Here is a 20,506-nt window from a genome sequence, read left to right as displayed (position 1 = left end):
AGAAATTTTGAACAGAAATTACAGAAAGTTTAGGGCCACAGGCCCTAAAAAAGTAATAGGCTGCTCTGAGAGGAGCAGATGCAGAAGGTCAAAGTTGGAACACTGAAGGAACTTTCCTTGCAGATGGACACAGACCAGTTGTAGAACTTGCCTCTATAGTCTACTGTAATGTACCAGTGTCACCAACTACTCACATATATAGATATTGTGGTTAACCAGTTTGAGACAGGGCGGAGAGGCCAAAGAGGTTTAAAAGAAACTGGAACACTTATCACCAAATTTCTTCACTGCAGATTGAAGCACTTGATAAAACCTTAAATGCACTTGAAACACTGGGAAATTCCTAATGACTAGACCACTTTTCAATGTATACAAGGGAAACATTACTTTACAGGAGAGTTTCATTCTTATTAAAATATATTGTTTTTCTCCCCTTGGGATGCGGGCGTTGCTGGCAAGGCCAACGTTTATTGCCCATTCCTAGTTGCCCTTCAGATGGTGGTGACCAGCATTCTCCTTGAAACGCTGCGATCTGTGTGGTGAAGGTGCTCCCACAGTCCCAGTGCTGTTAGGTAGGGAGTCACCAGATTTTGACCGGGACTAATCACCCCGAGGAATGCTGCTCCACAATACAAAAACAGAGATCACTTTTAAACTGGAAATGTATTTCTCGCAAAAGGAAAGTGCTTTTTTTTCAGAAAACAACACAGTTCTTAAAAGAACTGTTCCCAGAAGCAATTCTAACTGCTCATCAATGTCACTGCCAATAGCAAGCGCGTTATATCCGCGGTGTCCCTTCGAGCAGCCTATCAGGCCCCTTCAACCAATGTCCCCCAAGCTTAGTTTACCCACCCAAAATTAGCAAGGGGGATGTCAAGATATTTGAGACAGATTCTGAAACAAGCAGCTGGCACCAATGAGCGACTACCAGAGCTTAACCAATCATGGGAAGCCACGGGATGATGTCCAAGTGGGAGCTGGCCAGTTGGCACAAGAATACTTCAAACATTTTAAACAAAAAGCATTAAAATTAAAATCAACCCAACAAAATCCCAGTGGGTACTGTGGACTGTTACAATAACAACTTGGATTTATATAGCGTCTTTAATACAACATCACAAGGTACTTCATAGAGGAATTATAAAACAAAGTATGACACTGAATGATGCAAGGAGATATTGACCAAAAGCTTGGTCAAACAGATAGGTTTTAAGGAGTGTCTTAGAAGAGAAAAGACAGGGAGAGCTGTTTGGAAAGTAAACTCCAGATCTTAGGGCTTTGCCAGTGGAGGGCATGGCCACCAACTGTGGAGTGAGTAAAATCAGGGATGCTCAAGGGACTGGAATTAAAGGAGTGCAGATATCTCAGAGGGATGTAGAGCTGAAGGAGATTACAGTGAGAGGGAGGAGCAAGGCACGAGGGATTTGAAAACAAGGATGAGAATTTTAAAAATCAAGGCATTGCTTAACCGGGAGCCAGAAGTGATGGGTGAACGAGATTTGATGCGAGTTAGGACACAGGCAGCAGAATTTTGGATGATCCCAAGTTTACGGAGGGCAGAATGTAAGAGGCCAGCCAAGAGTGCACCAGATTAGTCAAGTCTGGAGGTAACAAAGACATTGGTGAGGGCTTCGGCAGCAGAAGAGCTGAGGCAGGGGCAGGTGGTGAGAGAACCAAGAGCGAAAAACCTACTTGACCTCATCCTCTCAAATCTACTTGTCGCAGATTCATCTGTCCATGACAGTATTGGTAGGAGTGACCACTACACAGTTCTTGTAGAGAAGAAGTCCCATCATGGGCGAGGTGCTAAATGAGTACTTTGCATCAGTATTCACCAAGGAGAAGGACTTGGTGGATGATGAGCCTAGGGAAGGGAGTGCAGATAGTCTCAGTCATCTCATTATCAAAAAGGAGGAGGTGTTGGGTGTCTTGCAAAGCATTAAAGTAGATAAGTCCCCAGGGCCTGATGAGATCTACCCTAGAATACTGAGGGAGGCAAGGGAGGAAATTGCTGGGGCCTTGACAGAAATCTTTGCATCCTCATTGGCTACAGGTGAGGTCCCAGACGACTGGAGAATAGCCAATGTTGTTCCTTTGTTTAAGAAGGGTGGCAAGGATAATCTAGGAAATTATAGGCCGGTGAGCCTTACGTCAGTGGTAGGGAAACTATTAGAGGATTCTTCGGGACAGGATTTACTCCCATTTGGAAACAAACGAACTTATTAGCGAGAGACAGCATGGTTTCGTGAAGGGGAGGTCGTGTCTTACTAATTTGATTGAGTTTTTTGAGGAAGTGATGAAGATGATTGATGAGGGAAGGGCCGTGGATGTTGTCTATATGGACTTTAGTAAAGCCTTTGACAAGGTCCCTCATGGCAGACTGGTACAAAAGGTGAAGTCACACGGGATCAGAGGGGAGCTGGCAAGATGGATACAGAACTGGCTCGGTCACAGAAGACAGAGGGTAACAGTGGATGGGTGTTTTTCTGAATGGAGGGATGTGACTAGTGGTGTTCTGGGACCTTTGCTGTTTGTAGTATATATAAATGATTTGGAGGAAAATGTAGCTGGTCTGATTAGTAAGTTTGCGGACGACGCAAAGGTTGGTGGAGTTGCGGATAACGATGAGGATTGTCAGAGGATACAGCAGGATACAGATCGGTTGGAGACTAGGGCGGAGAACTGGCAGATGGAGTTTAATCCGGACAAATGTGAGGTAATGCATTTTGGAAGGTCTAATGCAGGTGGGAGGTATACAGTAAATGGCAGAACCCTTAGGAGTATTGACAGGCAGAGAGATCTGGGCGTACAGGTCCACAGGTCACTGAAAGTGGCAACGCAGGTGGATAAGGTAGTCAAGAAGGCATACGGCATGCTTGCCTTCATCGGTCGGGGCATAGAGTATAAAAATTGGCAAGTCATGTTGCAGCTGTACAGAACCTTAGTTAGGCCACACTTAGAATATTGCATGCAATTCTGGTCGCCACACTACCAGAAGAACGTGGGGGCTTTGGAGAGGGTACAGAAGAGGTTTACCAGGATGTTGCCTGGTCTGGAGGGCATTAGATATGAGGAGAGGTTGGAAAAAATCGGATTGTTTTCACTGAAACAACGGAGGTGGAGGGGCGATATGATAGAGGTTTACAAAGTTACGAGTGGCATGGACAGAGTGGATAGTCAGAAGCTTTTTCCCAGGGTGGAAGAGTCAGTTACTAAGGGACATAGGTTTAAGGTGCAAGGGGCAAAGTTTAGAGGGGATGTGCGAGGCAAGTTTTTTTTTTTTTTTTTTACAGAGGGTGGTGAGTGCCTGGAACTTGCTGCCGGGGGAGGTGGTGGAAGCAGATACGATAGCGACGTTTAAGAGACATCTTGACAAATATATGAATAGGAAGGGAATAGAGGGATACGGGCCCCGGAAGTGCAGAAGGTGTTAGTTTCGGCAGGCATCAAGATCGGCGCAGGCTTGGAGGGCCGAATGGCCTGTTCCTGTGCTGTACTGCACTTTGTTCACACTGAGGCCACCCTCTACCATGTTGTGTGACACTGCAACACTGCGAAATGGGATAGACTCAGAACAGATCTAGCAACTCAAAACTGGGCATCCATGAGGTACTATAGGCTATCAGCAGAACTGTATTCATGCACAAACTGTAACCTCATGGCCTGACACATCCCTCACTCTACCTTTACTTCCAAACCAGTGGACCAACCCTGGTTCAATGAGTTTAGGAAAGCATGCCAGGAGCAGCACCAGGCATACCAAAAAAGAGGTGCCAACCTGGTGAAGCTAAAACACAGGCCTATAAGCATGCTAAACAGCAGAAGCAACATGCTAAAGACAGAGCTCAGCGATCCCACAACCAATGGATCAGACCAAAGCTCTGTAGCCCTACCACATCTGGTCATGAATGGTGGCAGACAAATAAATAACTAACCAGAGGAGGCAGCTCCAAAAACATCCCCAATCCTCAATGATGGGGGAGCCCAGTACATCAGTGCAAAAGAAATCTAACCAAATCCCCTCGACATTCAATGGTATTACTATTGCTTAATCCCCCACTATCAGCACCCTGGAGGTTATCATTGACCAAAAACTCAGCTGGACCAGCCATATAAATACTGTGGCTACAAGAGCAGGTCAGAAGCTGGGAATCCTGCAGCGAGTAACTCACCTCCTGACTCCCTAAAGCCTGTCCGCCATCTACATAACACAAGTCAGGAGTGTGATGCAATACTCTCCACTTGCCTGGATGGGTGCTGCTCCAACAACACTCAAGAAGGTTGACACTATCCAAGGCAAAGCAACACGCTTGATTAGCACCCCATCCACCACCTTCAACATTCACTCCCTCTACCACCGATGCACAGTGGCAGCAATGATGCACTGCAGCAACTCATCAAGGCTCCTTCAACAGCACCTTCCAAACCTGCGACCTCTACCACCTAGAAGGACAAGGGCAGAAGATTCATGGGAACACCAACACCTGCAATTTTCCCTCCAAGTCACACGCCATCCTGACTTGGAACTACATCACCGTCCCTTCACTGTAGCTGGGTCAAAATCCCAACACTGCCTTCCTAACAGCACTGTGGGTATACCTACACCCCCAATGACTGCAGCGGTTCAAGAAGACAGCTCACCACCACCTTCTCAAGGGCAATTAATGATGGGCAATAAATGCTGGCCTAGCCAGTGACGTCCACATCCTATGAATGAATAAAAAAAGACGGGCAATGTAACAGAAGTGAAAATAGGTGAACTTAGTGACAGTATGGATGTGTGGTTGAAAGCTCTATAAAGTAGAAGTAAGTTTGGGAGATAAGAGTTTAGTTTAGTTTAGAGATACAGCACTGAAACAGGCCCTTCGGCCCACCGAGTCTGTGCCGACCATCAACCACCCATTTATACTAATCCTACACTAGTTCCATATTCCTTCCACATCCCCACCTGTCCCTATATTTCCCTACCACCTACCTATACTAGGGGCAATTGCTAATGGCCAATTTACCTATCAACCTGCAAGTCTTTGGCATGTGGGAGGAAACCGGAGCACCCGGAGGAAACCCACGCAGACACAGGGAGAACTTGCAAACTCCACACAGGCAGTACCCAGAATTGAACCCGGGTCGCTAGAGCCGTGAGGCTGCGGTGCTAACCACTGCGCCGTCCCAATGAGAGATGTGTGAAGACCCTGTCTCTGGGTTGCTGGTCCAGTACACTACCGCAGGGGTTCTCAACCTCTGAGGCATCGCATTCCCCACCCTGCTCTATTATTAAAAACTCCACAGCCCTCTTGCAGAAGTATTTTTTTCTGTATAAAAATCAGTTACATAATTCAACATATATTTATTATTTTTGTTTTACTTACTTAATGTGACACTTGTTGCTGGTGAACAACAATCCTGTCCAGACGTGGAGGTATCAAATTACAAATTTATCCATACCTGGTAGCAATTGTGTGCATTAACAACAATTTTTCCTGTTCTTTGTAATTTATCCTGTGCCCAGAGATTTACTATTTTTTTGATGATTTTGGTAGAGTATTATTGCAGTTGGTGGACTGTCACGGAGGTTGGGAATGCTACGCTGAAGTTAGTAGACTAACTAAGGTTGGTAAATGTGTCGCTGAAACTGATAGTGCTGATGAGACCAATGGTTTTAATGGCCATACCAACTCTCACTTCTCCTTACGTCCATTACTAAAAAGCTGAGCAAAGCGTCTGCACTGAGACTGGACGCCGTCCCCTTGACAACACAGTGGATTGATGACCATGAGCCTCTGGGGCCAAGCGCTGTTTCCGCGTCAGTCCCAGATCTCATGCAGCGATGTCCCTATAACAGCTGTAGGAATATATTATTTTCAGTCGAGCCCTTGGAACCTTCTTGCGGACCCCAAATTAAGAACCCCTGCACTACTGTAACCAGTGTACTCTTATTTTCATAAAAAGGCTAACAGATTAAAAAATTCAGATGTGGTAATAGTTTCTCTGCTTCGGTGCACACCATAATCTGATGGGAACAATTATCAAATGACTCACACTTTATTCAGTTCCTCCTCCCATCTTGGGGCAGCCGGGATGACCAGAGGGTCGTTCCCTGCCCATCACTGTGTGTTAATGTGACTGCTAAACAATGGCTTCGCATTCTCCCTGCCTCTCATTCCATTTCATGATAAAAGCCTTTCGATGGCCCTGGTCAATGGGAGAGAACTACCAAAAGGAAGGCAAACTACAAGAAACATATCTGGTTACTGCTGTGGTGGGCAGTGACTTCCCCATCATGCCAAAGATTGGCACTACCCTAGCAATCCTCAGAGGAGGAAGTTGTGCACTGAATTCCAAACTCCTTCACATTAGGATTTATAGAGCTCTTACCACAGTTGTCTTCATCAGACATGTCGCTGCAATCGGCCCTCAAGTCGCAGCGATATTCATAAGGGACACACTCGCCAGACCCACAGGAAAATTCATCGGTATGACACTGGCGAGGGACAGGTATCACATCTAAAAACAAGGGCAGAATAAAACCCATTAAAACAGAACAACTCGCAGTATTTATTATCACATGCCAGTCAATAAACATCACTCGGTGTAGATACTGTGTCAGCCTGGGTAAGCAGACAGCAGTCTTACCTCAATCAGAAGGTTGCAGGTTCAACCCCTTGTGATTTAGGTGAACACATTGTTTCAGTGAAATTTTAGTGCGCTACTGAAGGAGTGCGATATTATCGAAGGTGCCATCATTCAGACGAGACGTTAAAGCGAGGCCCTGTCTGCAAGCTTGAATGGATGTGAAAAAATCCATGACTCTATTCAAGGAAAAGCAGAGAGTTCCCCTGGTGTCCAGGTCTGCCTCCAACATCCACCCACCCACCACCTAACCCACGTGAGCAAAAATGGTGAAGAATAGATTAGTTGGCCAATCATTCATTTGCTGATTTTGAAAGGTTCCAGAATGAAAATCAACTGCTGTGTTTGCCAATATGACTTCAAAGGTAATGGTTGGAAATTGCTTAGAGGCATCCTAAAGATATTCGAAGCTATAACTATATAAAGGTATGTTCTTTCTTCAATAAATGTGGTCTTAGCTGTACAGCCACCTTAACTCTACACTGCAATTATATGACAACTTGCAGGTCATGAGGAATAGTTCAGAAATTTGCTGTATTTCACGACTGCATTATAGAGAATCTACAGCACAGAAAGAGGCCATTTGGCCCAAATAGTCTATGCATACTCAATAAGAGTCTCCTCCTACTCTAATTGCATCTTCCCACCTTGCTCCCACATCGCTCACCTTCTCCCTGTTGTATACATGAGGCTCCCCTTAATTGTGATAATACGATCTGCTTCAACCAGTCCACGTAGCAGCAAGTTCTACATTCTCACCATACTTGTGTAAGGAAATCCCTCTGAAATTCTTGACTTGATCTATTAGTCACAATCTTATATTATTTCCCCTTGTTCTGGACTCACCCATAAGTGGAAACTGTTTTTCCACATCCACCTTATCAAACCCTTTTCTGATTTTAAAGATTGTTTTTTCAGGTCTCCTTTTAGTCTTCCCTTTTTTCCAGAGGAAAGCCCAGCCTGCTTAAGCTTTCCTGATAAATTCACCTACACAGTTCTGGTATTGCAAAACTGGGCATCCATGAGGCGCTGTGGGCCATCAGCAGCAGCAAAATTGTCCTCAACCACAATCTGTAACCTCATGGCCTGGCATATCCCCCACTCTACCATTACCATCAAGCCAGGAGACCAACCCTGGTTCAATGAAGAGTGCAGGAGGGCATGCCAGGAGCAGCACCAGGCATACCTCAAATTGAGGTGTCAACCTGGTGAAGCTACAACACAGGACTATCTGCGTGCCAAACTGCGTAAGCAGCATGCGATAGACAGAGCTACGTGATCCCACAACCAACGGATCAGATCTAAGCTCTGCAGTCCTCCCACATCCAGCCGTGAATGGTGGTGGACAATTAAACAACGAACTGGAGGAGGTGGCTCCACAAATATCCCCATCCTCAATGATAGGAGAGCTCAGCACAAAAGTGCGAAAGATAAGGCTGAAGCATTTGCAACAATCTTCAGCCAGAAGTACCGAGTTGATGATCCATCTCGGTCTCCTCCTGAAGTCCCCAACATCACAGATGCCAGACTTCAGCCAATTCGATTCACTCCGCATCATATCAAGAAACGACTGAAGGCACTGGATACTGCAAAGGCTATGGGCCCTGACAATACTCCGGCAATAGTACTGAAGACCTGTGCTCCAGAACTTGCCGCGCCCCTAGCCAAGCTGTTCCAGTACAGCTACAACACTGGCATCTACCCGGCAATGTGGAAAATTGCCCAGGTATGTCCTGTACATAAAAAGCAGGACAAGTCCAACCCGGCCAATTACTGCCCCATCAGCCTACTCTCAATCATCAGTAAAGTGATGGAAGGTGTCATCAACAGTGCCATCAAGCAGCACTTGCTTAGCAATAACCTGCACAGTGACGCTCAGTTTGGGTTCCGCCAGGGCCACTCAGCTCCTCACCTCATTACAGCCTTGGTTCAAACATGGACAAAACAGCTGAACTCTTGAGGTGAGGTGAAAGCGACTGCCCTTGACATCAAGGCAGCATCTAACCGAGGAGATCATCAAGGAGCCCTAGCAAAACTGAGGTCAATGGGAATCAGGGAGAAAACACTCTGCCGGCTGGAGTCATACCTAGCGCAAAGGAAAATGGTTGTGGTTGTTGGAGGTCAATCATCTAAGCTCCAGGACATCACTGCAGGAGTTCCTCAGGGTAGTGTCCTAGGTCCAGCCATCTTCAGCTGCTTCATTAATGACCTTCCTTCCATCATAAGGTCAGAAGTGGGGATGTTCGCTGATGATTGCACAATGTTCAGCACCATTCGTGACTCCTCAGATACTGAAGCAGTCCGTGTAGAAATGCAGCAAGACCTGGACAGCATCCAGGCTTGGGCTGATAAGTGGCAAGTAACATTCGCGCCACACAAGTGCCAGGCAATGACCATCTCCAACAAGAGAGAATCTAACCATCTCCCCTTGACATTCAATGGCATTACCATCGCTGAATCCCCCACTATCAACATCCTAGGGGCTACCATTGACCAGAAACTGAACTGCAGTAGCCATATAAATACTGTGGCTACAAGAGCAGGTCAGAGGGTAAGCATCCTGCGGCGAGTAACTCACCTCCTGACTCCCCAAAGCCTGTCCACCATCTACAAGGCACAAGTCAGGAGTGTGATGGAATACTCTCCACTTGTCTGGATGGGTGCAGCTTCAACAACACTCAAGAAGCTCAACACCATCCAGAACAAAGCAGCCCGCTTGATTGGCACCACATCTACAAACATTCACTCCCTCTACCACCAACGCACAGTGGCAGCAGTGTGTACCATCTACAAGATGCACTGCAGCAATGCACCGAGGCTCCTTAGACAGCACCTTCCAAACCCGCGACCTCTACCAACTAGAAGGACAAGGGCAGCAGATGCACGGGAATACCACCAGCTGCAAGTTCCCCTCCAAGTCACACACCATCCTGACTTGGAACGATATCGCCCTCCCTTCACTGCCTCTGGGTCAAAATCCTGGAACTCCCTTCCTAACAGCACTGTGGTTGTACCTACCTCAAATGGACTGCAGCGGTTCAAGAAGGCAGCTCACCACTACCTTCTCGAGGGCAATTAGGGATGGGCAATAAATGCTGGCCTGGCCAGCGAGACCCACATCCCATGAATTTTTAAAAAAAAATTCATTCATGGGATGTGGGCGATGCTGGCTAGGCCAGCATTTATTGCCCATCCCTAATTGCCCTCGAGAAGGTAGTGGTGAGCTGCCTTCTTGAACCGCTGCAGTCCATTTGAGGTAGGTACAACCACAGTGCTGTTAGGAAGGGAGCTCTCGGATTTTGACCCAGCGACAGTGAAGGAATGGCAATATAGTTCCAAGTCAGGATGGTGTGTGACTTCACGAGTGGTCAAGGTCAGTGAATATATCTTAAAATGCCATACCCATCAACCATGCCACTAGCCTCAGCCACTGCTCAATTCACCACACCCCTATCATTCATCTACCAACAATCTTCATCGATCACGACTCATACCTAACATTCATAGGTTCACCTCACCCTCGCACACTCAGCACTGCTGCAAGACTCATGCTCACATCTCACAGCTTGCGCACACTGCAATCCATTTACCCAAGACAGTCATATCACCCGAACACATTGAAGCACCATCACTGACACACTTGCCCCCACTCTTGCAGGACAAGGTGGCACATAACCAGAGGCAGCAGCACTTAATCGGTGGGAAACAGGCATGGCTGCATGTCCTCACCACCAAGCAAGAGATGGTGATAACCATCACTGCAGTGGCCATGGCTGTGTTCGTGGACAGCGGCAGGGCTGAAACCAGTGAATATGACAGTATGCTCAGACTTGCCTAATCCTCCTCCTCACATCCCATAATCTCCTGATTTAAAAGCTGCAGATCATATAAGCATCCACCTCTTACTTCCCCACTACCCCCCTCATCAGGTGTGCAAGAACTGCAACTTGGCCAGGCAGTGGTGGAAGAGAGAGTTGTAAGAGCAGGAAGATAGTGATGCTGAAGGGACTCCGTCACTCGCTCTCACATTTGCAGCCACCAGCTCAGATACTGACACTGTGTACTTAAGACAATAGCTTAGAGGTGGATCTGCACATCGTGTGATACCAGGCATGTACGGCCTAAAGCCAGGGCAAGGGACAAGGGTAGCAAAGTTGCCAGCTTGGCAGAGGGTGAGGTCGCACATAAATTCTGCTGGAGAGGATTCAATGAGGATTTCAATGGCGCACAGAAAAAGGCTGAATGATATGCACAATGAAATGTTTGGTGCATTGGCAGGCCTGCCAGAAAGCCTGCAGTCAATGTCAAGGAGTACGGAGGAGTCAGCCACCAACTTGGCACAGGGCTTTGCACAGAGCTTGGAGCCCACTCTTTCTAGTGTGGAAGAGGTGGCCAACACCATGAGGGCAGTTGTAGACCCAACCATGATGCAGCTTCTGATGGCTGATCTCTCAGCTTCCATTATAGCACAACCAATGTCTGGGTGCTGCAGTGGAAGCTCAGGCTGCTGCAATCATAGCTCCAGATACCCACGCATTGCTAGGATTGCTGAGGTGCCGACCTGAGTAAGTGGCAGTGGCACTATGGTGCACTAACCTACTGTCCTCTCTCAGGATGACAGCATGTGTCCTCCAACCACTGCCACTCTACCAGTGCCCTTGCTGTTGTCTGGTTAGCCAGTCCTGACTCCTGCTGCCCATACCAAGATGATGTAGTCTGAAGCCGGGCCTTCTAAGGCCAGAGCTGCTCAAGTTTGCCCTGCATGGCCATCTAGTCTTCCCCAGTGAAAGTCAACAGCCTTCCACCAGCCATGCTACAGCCATTGGGGTAGCACTGTGTTGGAGCACTAGGACAGGCAAAGGCACACAGAAGACAGGCAGTAAAGGAACGAACAAGGGCAAATAGTTGACTTTTGTATGTAATATGGCAACATCTGATTCATAAATTTGGCTTGGCTTTTATTTTAGCATTGCTGTTAAGACAGCTGGTAAGAGGGAAGCTATGCTGTGGGACTGTTGGTCATTGGGGCTGCGTTCACTGGTACCGCAGTCGGACGAGTCAATCACAGAGCGCCCGGCTGGTAAAGGGTTGTGCTGGTTGGCTCAACCCTTCCTCCTCAACCTCAGTGGCTAGCCCACGCCATCCAGTAAACCACCTTCTGGTTTCATGTGGTGGATCAAATGCAGATGATACAGTGGACTGCAGCTGAATGAAGGCACCGTGACCACTGCCAGGATATCGGGTATTGACCTGCGTGATATGCTCAGTACGGTCGCACCCAGCTGGACTTTGAGGAAATGGAATCCCCTCTGGTCTTGGTACATCTCAGAGCTGACATTCAGCGCCTACAAAGCAATGTGTGTGCAGTCAATGGCACCCTGAAGTCCTGAAGAAGCCACCTACTCGCTCCAGCAAGAGACAAATGAAATTATTCAGCTCTCTTGGAATACAGAGCCTCAGTGACCTCGCTTATGTAGCAGTGGACAGCGAACTGCAAGATGTTGTAAATATTGCTGGCTCCAGCCTGGAATGAACCAAACACATAGAGGGTCACGGTCACTGTCACCTTCACAGCCACTGCCAAAGTAGCCCTAGCAAATATAAATGCTTCCTGAATCAGTTAATGCGTGACCAGGGCAAAGCTGATCAAGACTCCTGGGTGGAGGATGCTTCACTTTATTGCTGAGTCAGTTCAGGCCTTCACCCCCAATTTACTAACTTGTTTAGTGTCAGTGCCACATGGTTTTAGCTTTGCCCCTAGACTTGTGGAGCATGAATATACCATATCTAAAGATCATTAATTATAAAATGTTTATGTTTCGTAAAACCTAAAAAATAGGAGCAGCTGTAGGCTATCTGGCCCTTCAGGCCTGCTCCACTGTTCAATAAGATTATGGCTGATTATCTACCTCAGGGTTGTCCAACATATGGCCTGCAGCCAGGATCTGGCCTGCCAAAGGTTTCCATCCGGCCCGCGGATGTATTTCAGAGATGAGAAATTTCCCATTGTCGTCTTCTTTCAGACTAGCTTTTTAACACATTACACACTGACAGGTGCTGACAGCAGGAACAGTAGTTTCCCAACTTTGGACAGATTACGAGTTTTTTTTTAAAAGCCTGTCGGAAAACCACAAACCTGTCCAAAGCTGAGAAAATGCAGTTCTCGATGTCATCACCGGTCAGCTGTGAAGCTGACTGCCGATGTTTTCAATAACTGACAAACCACAACACTGGGGTGCTGAGCGTTCCCGCTCCATGCAACTGTCAAAGAACAAGAGAGAGGAGGGAAACGGGGGGGGGGGAGGAGAACTGAGAGCGGGTGAGAGAGAGGGGGGCAGTGACAGAGAGAGAGGGGGGGGCAGTGAGAGAGAGAGGGGGGGGCAGTGAGAGAGAGAGGGGGGGGCAGTGAGAGAGAGAGGGGGGGGCAGTGAGAGAGAGAGGGGGGGGCAGTGAGAGAGAGAGGGGGGGGCAGTGAGAGAGAGAGGGGGGGGCAGTGAGAGAGAGAGGGGGGGGCAGTGAGAGAGAGAGGGGGGGGCAGTGAGAGAGAGAGGGGGGGGCAGTGAGAGAGAGAGGGGGGGGCAGTGAGAGAGAGAGGGGGGGGCAGTGAGAGAGAGAGAGGGGGGCAGTGAGAGAGAGAGGGGGGGGCAGTGAGAGAGAGAGGGGGGGGCAGTGAGAGAGAGAGGGGGGGGCAGTGAGAGAGAGAGGGGGGGGCAGTGAGAGAGAGAGGGGGGGGCAGTGAGAGAGAGAGGGGGGGGCAGTGAGAGAGAGAGGGGGGGCAGTGAGAGAGAGAGGGGGGGCAGTGAGAGAGAGAGGGGGGGCAGTGAGAGAGAGAGGGGGGGCAGTGAGAGAGAGAGGGGGGGCAGTGAGAGAGAGAGGGGGGGCAGTGAGAGAGAGAGGGGGGGCAGTGAGAGAGAGAGGGGGGGCAGTGAGAGAGAGAGGGGGGGCAGTGAGAGAGAGAGGGGGGGCAGTGAGAGAGAGAGGGGGGCAGTGAGAGAGAGAGGGGGGGCAGTGAGAGAGAGAGGGGGGGCAGTGAGAGAGAGAGGGGGGGCAGTGAGAGAGAGAGGGGGGGCAGTGAGAGAGAGAGGGGGGGCAGTGAGAGAGAGAGGGGGGATAGTGAGAGAGAGAGGGGGGATAGTGAGAGAGAGAGGGGGGATAGTGAGAGAGAGAGGGGGGATAGTGACAGAGAGAGGGGGGATAGTGACAGAGAGAGGGGGGATAGTGACAGAGAGAGGGGGGATAGTGACAGAGAGAGGGGGGATAGTGACAGAGAGAGGGGGGATAGTGACAGAGAGAGGGGGGATAGTGACAGAGAGAGGGGGGATAGTGACAGAGAGAGGGGGGATAGTGACAGAGAGAGGGGGGATAGTGACAGAGAGAGGGGGGATAGTGACAGAGAGAGGGGGGATAGTGACAGAGAGAGGGGGGATAGTGACAGAGAGAGGGGGGATAGTGACAGAGAGAGGGGGGATAGTGACAGAGAGAGGGGGGATAGTGACAGAGAGAGGGGGGATAGTGACAGAGTGAGGGGGGATAGTGACAGAGTGAGGGGGGATAGTGACAGAGAGAGGGGGGATAGTGACAGAGAGAGGGGGGATAGTGACAGAGAGAGGGGGGATAGTGACAGAGTGAGGGGGGATAGTGACAGAGAGAGGGGGGATAGTGACAGAGAGAGGGGGGATAGTGACAGAGAGAGGGGTGGAGACAGTGACAGAGAGGGGGGTGGAGACAGTGACAGAGAGAAAGGGGGGGGATAGTGACAGGGTAGGTGACAGCGACAGAGAGGGACAGAGAGAAAGTGTGAGGGGTGAGACAGAGAGGAGGGACAGAGAGAGAGTTTGAGGGTTGAGGCGGGGAACAGAAACAGAGGGGGCGACAGAGAAAGAGAGAGAGAGGGGGAGTGGGGGAAAGAGTGTTCAAGATGACTGCTGACAAAATGATAGCTATCCGGAATATTCCGCATCGTTACAACTAGTGTATGGGCAAACATTGAGTATTTGTGTAAGCAAAAAATGCCAGATCGCTCACTAAATCAGTGACCAACATAGTGATGAGAAAGTATTTCAATATATTAATCTCATTTAAAGCTGGTCACAAAAATGCACATTCGTTTTTTTTTTTAGATTAGATTAGATTAGAGATACAGCACTGAAACAGGCCCTTCGGCCCACCGAGTCTGTGCCGACCATCAACCACCCATTTATACTAATCCTACACTAATCCCATATTCCTACCAAACATCCCCACCTGTCCCTATATTTCCCTACCACCTACCTATACTAGTGACAATTTTTAATGGCCAATTTACCTACCAACCTGCAAGACTTTTGGCTTGTGGGAGGAAACCGGAGCACCCGGAGAAAACCCACGCAGACACACGGAGAACTTGCAAACTCCACACAGGCAGTACCCAGAATCGAACCCGGGTTCCTGGAGCTGTGAGGCTGCAGTGCTAACCACTGCGCCGCCCTGTTTTGATTAACAACAACATTTTTAATACCTTTATCTTCCCGAAATTGTCCCTCCAGCCCCCCTATGCAAGATAAAAATTGTAATGTGCCCCCCCCCCCCACCCCACACAAATAGGTTGGACAAACTTGATCTACCTCAACTCCACCTTCCTCCATTATCCTCATAATCCCTAAATCCCTTGCTAACCAAAAATCTATCAAACTCTGTCTTATTCAACTGAACATCTACAGCCCTCTGGGGTAGAGAATTCCAAAGACAGAATAGATGGGGAGAAACTGTTGCTATTGACAGGAGTGTCAGTAACCAGAGGACACAGAATGAAGATAATCAGCTAAAGATCCAAGGGGGTGCGATGAGGAGAAGTTGTTTTTAATGCAGTGAGTTATGATGATCTGGAATGCACTGCCTGTAATGGTGGCGGGAGCAGATACAATAGTAAATTTTAAAAGGGTATTGGATAAATACTTGAAAAGGTAAAGTTTATAGGGCTGTAGGAAAAGAGCAGGGCAGTGCGACTAGTTGAACAGCTCTTTCAAAGAACTGGCGCAGGCAGGATGGGCTAAGTGACTTCCTCTATGCTATTAGAACCTGAGATAATCACCAGGTCTCAGTAAAACTGGGCCGTGGCTTGGGAGGACACTAATTTGTGGCCACCATGCCTCATGTTCCTTTTGGTCAGGTCGTTATGAGGCACCAAATTAATGTACGTATCACAAGTCACAATGTAAATGACTGTGAAATTTTAAAATACTTCACAAGCACACACAGAGCAAGCCACTGTATCCAGATTGAAAACGTCTTAATTTAGCCAGAGTAGGAAATTAAAAATCCACTCTTTGCTGATGTTACAGACTGCAGCTGCTCAGCAGGAAAACATACAATCCCAGAACAGCAATTAACAGGAAGAGAACATTTTATACTAAAGATGTAATTGTCATAAGCACAGTCCCTCCATTTATTACCAAGAGCTTGCAGTCAGCCAATCCATGGATGTTGTGCCTTATATTTCCATCTAAGCTGACAGAGGGAGCTGGAACACAAGTGTAAGGCAGTTTGTTCCCACCAGGACAAGAAAATCCAACTAAACTAACCTCGCAGAAGAATAGCAGGTATAGGTTTTGTGAAGTTCAAAAGTATCAAGATATTCTCCATGCGCCAGCATCTCATATGTACAAGATTTCGGTTTGTTTCGAGTGACTTTTACCTTTTGCGATTTCTTTTAAAGCGTACACATTTGTGACGGAATTTGAGTGGGAGATTTTCATGTATTTTTCAATAGAAAGTTACATTCCGTTTGGCAAGAAAAAGAATCTTGAAGGCTTAAATGTGAATTTGCTGTTCAAAGAATTCAACGTCCAACTCAAAGCCTTATTCTGCAGGTTAAGGAGATGAAACGGTTTTTCAAATTGCAATGCAAAGTTCGTGCTGGGGCCGGTGTTCTAGCGAGCTGCATAACTAGGGAAGCAGAGAGGGTTTTAAACTTGAATAGTGGGGGCAATGGATCAAATTTGGGAAGGTATGGTAAATCAAGGAGTAGAGACAAGGCAAGAGAAAAAGGTATTCATATGGGAAATGATAAAGTGATAACAGGAAGTGACAGTGTACAAATCTAAAACTAAATTAACAGATAAGGTGAGAGGTTACAAAAATAATACAAGGACAAAACTAAAGGCTCTGTATCTGGATGCATATAACATTCAAAACAAAACAGACGAATTGAGAGTGCAAATAGAAATAAATAAGTACTATCTGACAGCCATTTCAGAGACATGGCTGCAGGACGACATAGATTGGGACCTGAATATTGAAGGGTACATGGCATTTAGGAAGGACAGGAAGCTAAGAAAAGGTGGAGGGGTAGCTCTGTTAATTAATGATGGTATTAGCGCAACAGAGAGGAATGACCTAAGTTTAGGAGACCAGGATGTAGAAGCAGTTTGGGAAGAGATGAGAAATCATAACGGCAAGAAGTCACTTGTGGGAGTGGTGTACAGGCCACCTAATATTAACCACACTGTAGGACGGGTTACGAAGGAATAAATAATGGCAGCTTGTCAGAAAGGTACTGCGATAATTATGGGGGATTTTAACCTACATATAGACTGGAAAAATCAGATGGGCAGAGGTAGCCTAGAAGAGGAGTACATAGAATGTTTTTGGGATAATTTCTTGGAACAGTACATTCTGGAGCCAGAGAACAGGCTGTACTCGACCTCATATTGTACAATGAGATAGGATTTATTAATGACCTCATAGTTAAGGCGCCCCTAGGTAGCAGTGATCATAATATGATTGGATTTTACATTTCAGTCTGAGGGAGAGAAGAGTGGGTCCAAGACTAGTACTTTGAAACTTAAATAAGGGCAATTATGAGAACATGAAAGCAGAGCTAGCTAAAGTGAACTGGCAAAGTAGGTTAAGGGATAGGTCGACAGAGATGCAGTGGGAAGAAACATTTAAGGGGATATTTCAGAATACACAGAATAGATACATTCCAACAAGAAAGAAAAATTCCAAGGGTGGAACCCGCCATCCATGGTTAACTAAAACAGTTAAAGATAGTATCAAACTTAAAGATAAAGCATATAATTGCGCAAAGATGGGAGGCAGGTCAGAAGATTGGACAGAATGTAAACAATAGCAAAGAATGACTAAGATTGATAAGGAAGATAAAATTAAAGTAAGAGAGAAAGCTAGCTAGAAATATAAAGACAGGTAGTAAGAGTGTTTACAGATATTTAAAAAAGAGTTAACAAAGTGAGCATTGGTCCTATAGAAAGCAAGTATGGGGAATTAATAATGGATAATAAGGACATGGCAGATGAATTGAACAGATATTTTGCATCAGTCTTCACTGTTGAGGATACAAGTAACATCCCAGTATTAGCTGTAAGTCAGATAATGGAAGGGAGGGAGGAATTCAGGAAAATTACAATCACCAGGGAAGTGGTACGAGCAAATTGTTGGAGCTGCGGGCTGATAAGTCCCCGGGTCCAGATGGACTTCATCCTAGGTTGCTAAAAGAAGTGGCTACTGAGATAGTTGATGCGTTGGTTTTAATTTTCCAAAATTCCCTAGATTCGGGTAAGGTTCTGTCAGATTGGAAAATAGCGAATGTAACTCCTTTATTCAAAAAGGGAGGGAATCAGAAACCAGGAAACTACAAGCCAGTTAGCTTAACATCTGTCTTAGGGAAAATGTTAGAAGCTATTATTAAAGATGTTATAGCAGGGCATTTTGAAAAATTCAAGCTAATCAGGCACAGTCAACATGGTTTTGTGAAAGGGAAATCATGTTTAACCAATTTATTGGAGTTCCTTGAGGGAGTTACATGTACTGTGGATAAAGGGGAACCAATGGATGTATTGTACTTAGATTTCCAGAAGGTACTTGATAAGGTGCCACATCAAAGGTTACTGTAGAAAATAAAAGCTCATGGTGTAGGAGGTAACATATTGGCATGGATAGAAGATTGGTTAGCTAACAGGAGACAGAGAATTGGCATAAATGGGTCAATTTCTGGTTGGCATGATGTAACGAGTGGTATGCCATAGGGATCTGTGCTGGGGTCTCAACTTTTTACCATTTATATAAATTACTTAGATGAAGGGACCAAGGGTATGGTTGCTAAATTTGCTGATGACACAAGGATAGGTAGGAAAGTAACTTGTGAAGAGGGCATAAGGGGGAGACAAAGGGATATGGATAGGTTAAGTGAGTGGGCAAAGATCTGGCAAATGGAGTATAATGTGGGAAAGTGGGAAATTCTCCATTTTGGCAGGAAGAATAAAAAAGCATATTATCTAAATGGTGAGAGATGGCAGAGCTCTGAGATGCTGAGGGAGCTGGGTGTCTTAGTGCATGAATCACAAAAGGTTAGTATGCAGATACAGCATGCAATCGTTTATTGTGAGGGGAATTGAATACAAAAGTAGGGAGGTTATGCTTCAGCCAAACAGGACATTGCTGAGACCACATCTGGAGTACTGTGTACACTACTGGCCTCCTTATTTAAGGAAGGATGTAAATGCGTTGGAGGCAGTACAGAGAAGGTTTACTAGACTAATACCTGGAATGGGCAGGCTGTCTTACAGGGAAAGATTGGACAGGCTAGGCTTGTATCCGTTGGAATTTAGAAGAGTAAGATGTGACTTGACTGAAACATATAAGATCCTGAGGGGTCTTGACAGGGTGGAGATGGAAAGGATGTTTCCCCTTGTAGGAAAATCTAGAACTCAGGGTCACTGTTTAAAAATAAGGGGTCGCCCATTTAAGACAGAGATGAGGAGAAATTTTTTCTCTGAGGGTCGAGAGTCTTTGGAATTCTCTTCCTCAAAAGGCGTGGAAGCAGAGTCTTTGAATATTTTTAAGGCAGAGGTAGATAGATTCTCGATAAGCATGGGGGTGGAAGGTTATCGGGAGTAGGTAGAAATGTGTTCAGTCATGAACTTATTGAATGGTGGAGCAGGCTCGAGCTGTCGAGTGGTCTTCTCCTGCTCTTAATTCATATGCTCGTAGGTCATTTTTTTATGCCAGCACTCCAGTGCAGTACTGAGGGAGTGCTGCAGTGTCAGATATACCGTTTTTCACATCAGACCAAAAAACCAAGGCTCCATCCGTCCCCTCGAGTCAACGTAAAAGATCCCATGGCATGATTTTGAAGATAAGGGGCATTCTCCAAAGTATCTTGGCCAACATTTATCACTCAACCAACATCCCTAAAATAGATGATATGGTCATCAGCACACTTGCGTGTGGGACCTTGCTATGTGAAACCATCTGTCGCATTTCCTATATTACAGCAGTAACTACACTTCAAAAAGTACTTAATTGGCTGTGAAGCACTTTAGAACATCCTAAAGACATGAACAGAGCTACATAAATGCAGTTTTGCTTGTTTTCATTGCACCCTTAGTTATTACAGCCTAAAGCACATAACTGCCTACAATCAGGCATCTCTGAAGTGCCATGAATACTGACCATTGAAGCAAACGAAGAAGTCACATTGGAGCAGTGCGATCTTGTGGTTAAGGCATCTTACTGGAGAAGAAGGAGGTGTTTGTACGTCTGTCTGTGCTAGTAAACAATGCTGGCATTGAGATAAAAACACTGGTTCCCTAATGATGGACATCCCAAATTTTGCTCAATGTAAAAAAAAGTTATTCAAAATGGAATGGAGGAAAGCCTCAGGAATGAGTGCCCAAGTACAGAAACTCTCCAACTGTCTGCAATATTCCTGAAGCTGCATATTTATGCCATGGGATATAGAGCACTCTACATTGTGAACAAAAACACCAGAATCACTCCAACAAGGGCACAGGGAGATAAAGTCAAAATCTACAGGACATTCTCAGCTCTGAATAGTGTGAACTATGGCAACTGAAGTTGCACTGCAGTGCTGCAGCCT

General features: G+C 46.6%; 1 protein-coding gene across 6 annotated transcripts in view; it reads right to left on the bottom strand.

Annotated features, from left to right (window-relative positions):
• The window catches only part of hspg2 (heparan sulfate proteoglycan 2), a 528,081-nt gene that overhangs the window by 279,596 nt on the left and 227,979 nt on the right, over window positions 1–20,506 (bottom strand). For all 6 annotated transcript variants that reach the window (XM_068017554.1, XM_068017556.1, XM_068017557.1 and 3 more), the window contains exon 7: window positions 6,376–6,504. In XM_068017554.1, coding sequence (XP_067873655.1) covers window positions 6,376–6,504 — 129 coding nt within the window. The remainder of the gene's footprint in view (window positions 1–6,375; window positions 6,505–20,506) is intronic.

Source organism: Heterodontus francisci, chromosome 37 (assembly GCF_036365525.1).
Source record: "Heterodontus francisci isolate sHetFra1 chromosome 37, sHetFra1.hap1, whole genome shotgun sequence".
Classification (NCBI taxonomy): domain Eukaryota; kingdom Metazoa; phylum Chordata; class Chondrichthyes; order Heterodontiformes; family Heterodontidae; genus Heterodontus; species Heterodontus francisci.
Note: the sequence above shows the minus strand (reverse complement) of the source record. Positions and strands in the feature narration are given on the sequence as shown.